At 38.6% G+C, this 11,412-nt stretch overlaps 1 protein-coding gene across 1 annotated transcript; it reads left to right on the plus strand.

Moving 5' to 3' along the window:
* The first annotated feature begins 10,194 nt into the window (after positions 1 to 10,194).
* LOC131148078 (uncharacterized) lies at positions 10,195 to 10,957 on the plus strand. The gene is made up of 2 exons (XM_058097814.1): positions 10,195 to 10,687; positions 10,860 to 10,957. Exons 1-2 carry the CDS (start codon positions 10,195 to 10,197, stop codon positions 10,955 to 10,957), a joined length of 591 nt encoding a protein of 196 aa, XP_057953797.1.
* The last annotated feature ends 455 nt before the right edge of the window (positions 10,958 to 11,412 follow it).

An 11,412-nucleotide genomic window follows, 5' to 3' on the forward strand; every position in this document is an offset into this window, starting at 1 on the left:
TTACTAAATCCCACCAAACAGATGTGGGTATTTTTGTTTAATTTCCTTTTTGAGCTCCCAAGAAGCTTCCTCCATAGCATGATTTCTTCACAAAACTTTCACCAACTGAATTTATTTGGTGCGTAGGGCTTGTGTCTTTCGATCTAAGATCTGTACTAGTACTTCCTTATAAGCTAATGAATCTTTAAGCTTTATCTCTGCATAAGTAATTATGTGAGATGGGTCTGGGACGTATTTCCTCAACATGGAAACATGGAATACATCATGTATCCTGGACAAAACTGGTGGCAGAGCTAGCCTGTAGGCATATGACCCCACTCTTTCTAGTATCTCGAAAGGGCCAACAAACCTAGGGCTCAGCTTACTCTTATTTCCAAATCTCATAATGTAATGACCCGAGGAATAAAGGTATTTAAATAATAAAGAGAAAGAAAAATGGAAATAGTAAAGAGGATGGCAGCAGACTTTGTTGACGACGTGGCAATTTGGGCTCGTCAATGAGGGTGCGTCTCATCGACGAGGAAATATCGGGAGACTGCTTTTTAAGGTTTTGAATTTTGTCAACAAGGAGAAGGCATTCATCGGTGAACCTCCTTCTCGACCTCGTTGACGAGGTGACGTGGCGCGTCGATGAAGCCCAGGGTATAAATAGTGTTAAACTCAGATTTTTTGCACAAAAAATTTAGCAAAACTCCTTCTCTCTCTCCTCTACGATTTCTCTCCCTTCTCTCTTCGATTCTGGCTCCGTTAGTTGCCGAATCAACGATCTGAGGCCTCCATGAAGCTATTAGGAAAGTTCTCTCCAAGTCTGCCGGAGCGAATCGTTGGTGGGACGAAATTAAATTTCATCCCAAATTCATTGTAAGATATTTTATGCAATATTTGACTTTCTAGTAGTTGTAGGAAATGTAGTAGTTGAATAAATGGTGATATTTTGTTATGGTTAATGTTGTTTTCATGGTATTGAGTGGGGAACCCTGTGAGTGTAGGACCCATCGCAGTAGGGGATTTTAGTAGGAATCAGGTAAGGGAAATATGTTATGCTAGGCAATTCTATTATGATTTAGTACAAATCATATGTTTTTAGCAAATTATTATTCAAACCATATATACAGTTTTCAGAGCCTGATAATATTATTATTTAGTTGTGTGGCATGAGTTTAATATTAGATCAACACAGGGTTTATATGATTTTTAGAATACCATGATGTACGGTATACGTACAGAAACTTGTATATTACAGTATTTTCAGAATACTATGATATACAAACCTCAGAACCATAACATTTAGTTATTACAGTTAATTAGATATTTTAGTTATTCAGTCATGCAGATATCTCAGATATTCAGTTATTATAGTATATTTATATCAGTTTATATAATGTTATGGTTATTTCAGTTGTTACAAAATCATGGTAAAAGCAGTGTTTTAGAAATGTCAGTTATTTATATATAGTATTAGACCCTGATGGACCATATTCAGCCAGCAGAGCACGGTACCATAGTTATATTCAGTTCAGAGTACAACCACTACTCAGATAGTATGTGGTATTCATAATTCGATCGTGCTTATGTTGTGGATAGGCCCCCCATCAGATATAGGCTGAGGGGGCTGATCTAACTATCAGAGTTCAGTTGACTTACCCTGTGATTACACGTCAAAACTGCGTAATTGGACGCTTAACCCGGGTTTTACCGTTTATATTTTTAATTAAATGTCCAAAATTATCCAATATTTTAATAAAGTGCCAAAATCATCATTCTTGAACTTTATTGCACTATTTATGAAGTTTTGGTAATTTTTTATCGCAGGAAAATTCCCGGGAATCAAAACAGATACCTGTTCGTATTTCGTGCATAACTTTTCTGTCCAAGTTCCGATTGAGACGATTCAAATTTTTGGAGAAAGAGAAAAGGATCATATACAACTTTCATGTTTTGAGTTTTGTGAGATACGGGCTCCAGAAGAGCAGAATTTGCAACAAACAGAGAATTTAAAAAATGAAAAAATCAAGTTGCCGGGTCAACCCGTTGCAAACGGGTCGGGTTGGGTAATCCGGGTCATAGGGTTTTTCCCCATCCCCTTTAAATCTTCTCTTTCTCCTTCTTCTTTGACAGGCAGCCCGAGGGCTCCCCCACTCTCTCCCTTGCTCCTTTGTCCTTCCCTTCCTTTAACCCTCTGCCCTCTCTCTCTTTCATTCTCTCTGTTTACTCAGCTCTTCTCTCTCTCTCTCTCGTTCTCCTTCCCTCTGTTTTTTTTTATCTTTATCTTATTCCTTCCCCTCCCTTCTTGTCTCTGATCTCTCCCTCAACTCCCTCTGTTTCCAGCACAGCAGAACCATCACCTTCGGCCAGCCCCTCCATCCTTTGCAGTAGAAAACCACCAATCCGTGCCACACCACCACAACAGCCATCTGCTGCCTGCAACCTGCAAGACCTCGTTAGCCCCTGTTCCAGCACAGCAAGCAACTCCACAGCAGACTCCCGAGGCCAAAACACAGCACAGCAGCTGCCACGCACCATACACAGCAGACCCGAGAGCACCAACACAACACAGCAGCTGCAACACAACCGCAACCACCCTCTGTTTTACTCTCTCTCTCTCTCTCCTTCTCTATTCTTTTCTTTTACTTTATTTTATTTGGATATTATGTTTTTTTTCTTCTTTTTGAAGCTTAAGTAATCTAGATTTAATTGTTTATTTAGTATTATTCAAGTGACTATTGTTTTTTTTTTATTGAAGTATATGGAAAGATGTAATTTTAAATTGCTGCAACTTGGTCATTTATTTAGTGATAGATTTAATTAATGTTTTAGTTTATTTAATTAATTTAGTGAACTTTGGTTCAGTTCTAGTATAAAAAAAATTAAAAAATAACATACAAAGTTCGTGTTTTTTTTTATTGTGTCCCATCATTGTTTAGGTTGATTGATTGTTTAATTTTAGTTCGCATTCTTGATTCGTGTTAAAGATTCGATTTTTATTACGCACGTATGTGTTGATTGAGTTTCCATAGTGTGTGTTTTAATCCCATGTTCTAGGTTACCATCTTTAATTAGTGCGTGTGTCGATGTTTCCTTAGGTAGATTAGAGTTTCCATTCTTGCATGTTTTAGTTCCATGTTTTAGGTTTCCAATTTTTATTAACGCGTGTCCCAATGTTTCCTTAAGTAGACGTAGGGTTTCTATTCTTGTTTTCTTTTATTTAGTGCATGTTAGTTTAGGGTTTTAAATTGCGTGTTATTTAATTTATCAAAAGTGAAATTGAACCATCTTGAAAAACCCGAATTTGAACCAAGTTCAGTGCATTTTTGTTTTTGATTGGACGAACGTAAACTTTGAGATTAAAACGCATTCCCTGAGGAGACGATCTAACCCTTGGGCTTAATATTACACGACATAACTCCTATACTTGGGATAGCTTTCGAGCTGCTCATTTTTCGAGTGAGTCACCCTGGTTAGCCAACTAGGTTAGGTCCCGCCTTCGGGCCGCATAACCCTGTTATGAGGGGTTAATTCATGACTTTTAGTTATCCATCCAGTGAATCTTTTCATTTATTTTATATATATATATATATATATATATATGTATAATCAGATTTACAGAAAATAGTCATACCTATAGATATTAGTAGTATTATGAATAAATATTCAAGAAAATCAGTTTATGTTAAGCAACATAGATATGATTTATATTGCAATAGGCATATAGGTTTGACTCAGCTTTGTTATTTATGATATTTTCTAAGTCAAGTTTTACCAGCATGTAACTCATTTGCCACACACTAACAATAGCATATTTCATCTTTTTGAGCGTTGTCTCATCCTAGTGGTTTAATATTTTTCAGGTGATCCAGCTAGGCAAGTAGATCAGACTTGTAGGTAGAGGGGCTACAGTGCTACTATGTTAGTAGAGTGAGTATTTTGGGAGGTTATTTTTGTATAGCCCTAGTTTCAGTTGGGGGTATTTTGGGAATAGTTGTATATGTATATTTTGGGAGCATTCTAGCACTCTGGTATTGTATATATATATATGGTTATGGTTATATGATTTTGGCTTCTTGCTGCTTAGGTTGATGGTTTTATATTAATTAAAAGGTAACAGAGCAGTGGAATTTCATAGTATTTATTATATAAAAAAAAAATTTTAGTAGGTTGCTACACATAACCCCTCTTAGAGGAGCTACCTTCAAGAATACCTGATCTCCCACATCAAATTCTAACTCTTGACGGCGAGTGTCTGCGTAACTTTTCTGCCGGCTCTTAGCTATTCTGATCCTTTCTTTAATTAATTGGACCTTATCGCACGCCTTTTGTACTATCTCTATACCCAAAACTCGCCTCTTGCCTACCTCATCCCAGAAAAAAAGGAGAGCGACACCTTCTACTATACAGTGCTTTGTAAGGTACCATGCCGATGCTAGCCTGATAGTTATTATTGTAAGCAAATCAACTAGTGGCATAAACTGGGTCCAGCTACCCCCAAAATCTAACACGCATGCCCGAAACATATCTTCTAATGTATGGATTATTCTCTCAGTCTAACCATCTGTCTGAGGGTGAAAAGCAGTGCTGAATGCTAATTGTGTACCCATAGCCTCTTGAAAGCTTTTCCAAAATCGTGAAGTAAACCGAGGATCTTGGTCTGAGACTATAGATACTAGTGCACCATGGACACGAACTATTTCTTGAATGTATATTTCTGCCAATCTGTCCATGGAATAACTGACTTTAATCGAGATGAAATGAGCGAATTTCATCAGACGATCAATGATCACCCAAATAGCATTCAATTCTTGTCGTACTGGTGGTGTCCCAGTAATAAAGTCCATAGAGACGTGATCCCATTTCCACTCTGGTATAAAGAGTGGTTGCAGCTCCCCTGCTAGTCTCTAGTGCTCAGCCTTAACCTGCTGGCACATCAAACACTGCTGTACAAATTCAGAAATTTCCCTTTTCATTCCACTCCACCAAAAATATTCTCGTAGATCCCTATACATTTTAGTATTGCCGGAATGAACTGTGTATAATGATCTGTAAGCCTCTTCTAAAATCATTTTTCTAATATCATCATCTCCAGACACACACAATCTGGTGTAAAACCTCAGAACTCCGTCATCAGAGATACTGAAATCCTCTCCCCGACCATCCCATATTTTGGCTATTACCTCTGCTAATTCTGTGTCATTACCCTGGTTGGCCTTAATCTTTTCATATAACGTAGGCTGCGCAACTAGACTAACAATAAAAGCCTGAGGATTATCCTTTACCACTTCTAGAGCAAGTCTCTCCAGATCCATTAGGATCGAATGTTGTACCTCCATAGCTGCCAGTGCTAGTCCCACTGATTTCCTGCTCAGAGCATCTGCTACCACATTCACTTTCCTTAAGTGGTAACTAATAGTGCAATTATAGTCTTTAATGAGTTCTAACCATCTTCTTTGCATCATATTCAACTCTTTCTAAGTAAAGAAATATCTTAAGCTTCTGTGATCCGTGAAGATTTCGCACTTTCCACCATATAGATAATGCCTCCAGATTTTGAGAGAGTATACCACTGCAGCTAATTCCAAATCATACACAGGATAGTTTTTCTCATATTCTTTAAGCTTTCTAGAAGCATATGCGATAACCGTGTCGTGCTGCATCAACACACATCCAAGACCCTTCAATGATGCATCATTATATATCACAAACTTGTCCTCCCCTGATGGAATAGCCAACACTGGGGCATTAACCAACCTCTACTTTAATGCCTAAAAACTTTTTTCATAGTTATCAGTCCATTCAAATTTTACATTTTTCCTCGTAAGTCACGTCAGTGGACCTGATAAACTAAAGAAACCATCTACGAAGTGTCAGTAATAGCCTGCCAATCCTAGAAAACTCTTGACCTCTTGGACATTTCCTGGCACTTCCCAATTCACTACTGCCTCTATCTTACTTGGATCAACTGATACACCTACCTCAGAGATCACTTAGCTAAGAAAAGAAACTTGCCTTAGCTAGAATTCACACTTCTTGAACTTTGCGTATAGCTTTCTCTCTCTCAATGTTTGCAATACCAGCCTCAAATAAAACTCGTACTTCTCAAAACTCCTCGAGTAGACCAGTATATCATCAATGAATACCACCACAAATTGGTCCAAAAACTGATGGAACACTCGATTCTTTAAATCCATAAATACTGCTGGTACATTAGTAAATCCAAATGGCATCATTAGGAACTCGTAATTCCAATATCTCGTTTGAAATGCCGTCCTTGAAACGTCTTCTGCCCTAACTTTCACCTGATGATAACCCAACCAAAGGTTAATTTTAGAATAGACCTAGGACCCCTGGAGCTGATAAAACAAATCGTCAATCCTTGGAAGAGGATATTTATTCTTAACTGCTAGTTTATTTATCTCTCTGTAATTTATACACATCCTCATGGTCCCATCTTTCTTCTTCACAAATAGAACTGGTGCTCCCCAAGACGATACACTGGGCCTAATAAATCCTTTATCCAGTAACTCTTGTAATTGATCTTTTAGTTCTTTTAACTCGGCTGGAGCTATTTGATAAGGTGCTTTAGATACTGGTGCTGACCTCGGTAGAAGATCCAAAATAAATTCAACTTCACGATCTGGTGGCAAACCAGGTAATTCTTCTAAAAAAACATCTGAAAATTCTCTGACCACAGGAATATTAGCTTGTTTCAGTTCTTCTTTTGGAAGTTTTTTTATGTAAGCAACAAATCCCTAGCAGCCATCTTGAATTAGTTTCTTCAACTAAATAGTTGACACCAGCTGTGGTGAAGAACATACACGTGAACCAAGAAATATGTATTCTTGCTCACCTGGTGGTTTGAAAATCACTTCTTTCGAATGGCAATCGATACTAGCATGATTAACTGTCAACCAATCCATACCCAGAATTATATCAAATCCTTGCAAGTCTAATATCACAAGATCAGCGGATAGTACTTTTCCTTGAATGGTCACTGGAAAGTCTCTGAGTATTCTCCTACATCTCACCAAAAATCTAGTTGGCGAAGCTACAACCAACCCAACATCCAACGATCGTGCCTCGTACTAAGTCAACTTAGCATACACCGATGAAATAAAAGAATGGGTAGCACCTGTATCAAAGAAAACAACAACTTTATATGAAAAAGTGATAAGGGTACCTGTGACAACATCTCCAACCGTCTCGGTGTCTCCCGACATTAATGCATACACCCTCACCGGCGTCGTGTTCCTCTGCTGACCTTTACAAGGCGCCTGATGACCACCTCGATTCGGTTTGGGAGTTGATGCATAATTCGATGGCATCTGGCATGTTCGAGCCATATGGCCAGGCCTCCCACACCGATAGCAAACATTCTCTCCCAATCGGTACTCACCTGGATGTCTCCATCCACATCTAGAGCAAGTAGTATAAGGTTGTCCACTCTAAAACCCACTGTACTCTACCATACATCTCTGACCCGCACCAAATCTACCTCCTCTCCACAGGGTTCGGTTGGACCCCATGTCATGACCCGAAAAATATTGGTATTTAAATAATAAAGAGGGAGGGGAAATGGAAACAGGAACAGAAGGGGGACGTAGGCTTTGTTGACAACATTACACTTTGGATGGAATAACCCAGGATTCTTACACAGGGCCTCGTCGACGAACACAGGGAATTCGTCGACTAGCACATAAGGGGACCTCGTCGACGAAGCCACGCCTCGTCGACGAGAAGATACCGAGAAGGGTTTTTGGTATAGTCTGTAATTCGTCGATGAAAGAGGAAGTTCGTCGACAAAATTATTGAAGGACTCGTTGACGAGGTGACGTGTCTCGTCGACGAAGCCAGTCCTATAAATAGCTGAAACTCGGATTTTAATCTAATTTCAACGCATCAAACCCTTTTTCTCTCTCTCCTACGACTCCCTCCCCTTCTCTCTTTGATCTTGGCCCCATTTCTCCCCAGATTGAAGATCTGAGACCACCATGACGCTCCTGGCGAAGTTCTCTACAAGCTTGCCGAAGCAGATCATGGGAAAAGTTGATTTGAAATTCATCCCAAATCCAGGGAAGGTATTTTATTTAGATTATGTCTTCCTTATAGTTATGAGAAATGTTGTAGGTAAGGAAATACTGATATTTTGTTATGGAGGATATTGTTTTCAAGATGTTGAGCTAGGAACCCTACGGGTATAGGGCCAAAAGTTAGTAGGCGCTTTTCAGAGTTAAGGTAAGGGAAATATGCTATACTAGCAATTTTTATTATGTATACAAAAGATTATGAATGAGTGTTTCAAGCATGCATATCAGATTATTTTCTAGAGAATTATGAATATTATTTTTATAGCAGAAATTACAGAAATTGAGCATAAGACTACGTTTGTTCAAATGTGTGGCATGAGTTATTATAGTACCCTACATATATATATATATATATATATATATATATTACAGTGTTTCAGATATACAGATATTCAGATATTTCAAAATATTAGAAATGAATGAGACTTACAGTATTTTAAGAGAAAAATATGATTTCTAGACCATAACACTCAAACAGATTATACAGTGATAGCATCAAGATGCTACAGCAGATATACAGAGTATATAGATTATATATAGAGCATATAGAGATTATATATACAGAGCATACAAATATTATATATAGAGCACATAGATATCATATACAGAATATTCATATATTATATACAAATATTTTATACAGATATTACAGATAGTTCAAACAGAAAGCACAGATGATACGGATAGAAAATATATATATATATATTTAATTCAGATATCTCAGATAATATAGCTCAGAAATATAGTGTTATGGTTGTTTTTGAAATCATGTTAAAAGCAGCAAGATGAGTATATATTATATATATGTATACAGTATTACACGATATCAGATCCCAGTGAAAATTACAGATAGATATAATTACAGTAGAGCACGATAATAGAGATTGTCTATATAGATCATCACAGATTGGCGGATGATAGAGATTGACTTATCTAGAGGGCCGACTAGAGTAAGTCCAGCCTACAGGCTGCACAACCTTATCATGAAGGGATATATCATGATATACAGATCCCAAGGTATAGCATAAATTGCTATGTACAGATATATCACACAGCAGCAATTTATATTATTATACTAGCAGTACCTTCAGATAGTAAACTCAAATACACAATCATATTTTAAAGATTACATGATAAATAGATTTATTCTGTACAGTTTATCAGTTTTCTTAGATTACAGTATTATTTCAATATTTTAATTATTTAACTCAGCCGCCACACACTAGTAATGGCATATTTCCACTTATTAAGCGTTGTCTCATTCCAGTGACTTACCATTTTTCAGGAGATCCAACTAGGCGAGCAAATCAGGCTCACGAGTAGAGATTGACTTAAGCTACCTTTGTGGGAAGGGTAGGTATTTTGAGATAAACGTGTTATGAGATAGTTATTAGATTTTAGTGACGTCATTGGGTATTTTGTATTGTAAATATATTGCAGAGCAGAATAGTTTTCTGGTATATTGTATTGTATTTAGTAGTTCCCAGTTTTATGTACCGCTGCTTAGTTATGTATGATGGACAGAGTTTTGCTCAGTACTCCTTGACCCTAGGATGTTATTTTCAGTATTTCAGACAGATGACATGTATTATATTAAAAAAAATGTTGAATAAATAGCATGTCGTCATAGTTTGGTATCAAAGCCTAGGTTGCTAGGTTTTGTAGACTCTAAAATGCAATGGATATAATATTAGAAAATAGGAAAAGAATTTGAGATTGTGTTATGTGGTCTGAATACAGGATTATTGTGGTGGTTTCTGTGTTTTTCCTGGGGTGACGATTTCAGGAAAATCATAGTAAACTATCGACGAGTCGTATGTTTGGGTCGCAGGATTGGATTTTTGGGGTAGGAATAAGGGAAATAGTTGACAGTGAATTTGAGGTTTTAGTTGGATGGAGTAAAATAGATCTGTATAGGATTTTAAAATAGTGTTTTGTGTATTTTCAGGGATGGATTCAAGTAGCAGTGGTACAAATGTTGGAGGTGACAGACTAGGACCCTCCAGTATGGAGGTGGAGATACAGATGCCGTACTGTGCAGCGTCACTCAACAAGTGATGGCTGAGATGGCCAGGAGTGGAGGAGAGCGTGGCTGCACCATCGACAGTTTATGCGAATGAGACCTCCTTCCTTTGTTGGAAGACCTAACCTGATTGTGGCCGAGAATTGGGTACAGGAAGTCGGGGAGATTTTAGCAGTACTGGCATGTACTGACAAGCAAAAAATGGCGTTTGCAACGTTTAAACTGACAAGAGTGGTAAAGCACAAGTGGAGATCAGTGCGTATGATTGACGAGCAGAGGCCGGATCTAATGTCAATGTCATGGAGTCTATTCAAGGATTTGTTTTTTGAGCGATATTTTCTTGCTATTGTTTGGAACACAAAGGCAGCAGAGTTTCTACATCTGACTCAGGGGTTGATGACGATGACACAGTATGCTGCACGATTTCTTGAGTTATACCGTTTCGCCCCACATTTAGCAGCAGACGAAGAGAAAAAGGCTAGAAAGTTTGAAGAAGGATTGAAGCAGAGTTTATTTAAGCAAGTTATTGGCTTTCGAGTTCAGACGTTTGCCAAGGTGGTGGACAGAGCTACTGTTATTGAAAGTGGTATGCAGAGGAGCGCTGCACCTTAGGGTCAGAGGAAGAGGTCTATGTCTCCGGATTTGCAGGCGAGCTCTAGCCAAGGACCATGGAGAGGAGATCGCTATGGAGGTGTTCGGAGATAGATGATGGGCCGTGGTGGTTTTCATGGTGGTCGGGCTATTCCTGTCTGTCCTAGATGTGGCTGTAGACATCCAGGTGAATGCAGGATGGGCGAGGACGTCTGCTATCGATGTGGGAGACCCAGGCACAGATCTTGGTCGTATCAAGGATTGACAGCTCAGGTACCAGCTCCCAAACCATACCGGGATGGTTATCAGGCACCCCGTGGAGGACAATAGAGGAATACGGCACCGACGAGAGTGTACGCGTTGACGCCGGGTGACACCGATGCAGCTGGAGACGTAGTTACAGGTGCCTTTACTGCTTTCTCATTTATAGCTATTGTTTGATTTGATACAAGTGCCACTCACTCTTTTGTTTCTACGGTATATGCTAAGTTAACGGGGTATGAGGCACAGTTGCTAGATATTGGGTTGGCTGTTGCCACGCCGACTGGGTTAGCGGTGAAATGTAGAAGGGTACTCAGGAGATTTCTAGTAACTATTCAAGGAAAGATATTGCCAACTGATTTGGTGATATTAGATATGTAGGGGTTCGATATCATTTTGGGTATGGATTGGTTGGTAGATAATCATGCTAGTATTGACTGTCATTTGAAAGAAGTGATT

Source organism: Malania oleifera, chromosome 2 (assembly GCF_029873635.1).
Source record: "Malania oleifera isolate guangnan ecotype guangnan chromosome 2, ASM2987363v1, whole genome shotgun sequence".
In the NCBI taxonomy this organism is placed as follows: Eukaryota; Viridiplantae; Streptophyta; class Magnoliopsida; order Santalales; family Ximeniaceae; genus Malania; species Malania oleifera.

Excerpts from the sequence above, each read along its gene's own strand:
- LOC131148078 (XM_058097814.1), top strand. The coding sequence starts at position 10,195 with ATGAGACCTCCTTCCTTTGTTGGAAGACCTAACCTGATTGTGGCCGAG. Across the intron at positions 10,688-10,859 it reads AGCTACTGTTATTGAAAGTG|ATGTGGCTGTAGACATCCAG; the intron begins GTATGCAGAGGA and ends TGTCTGTCCTAG.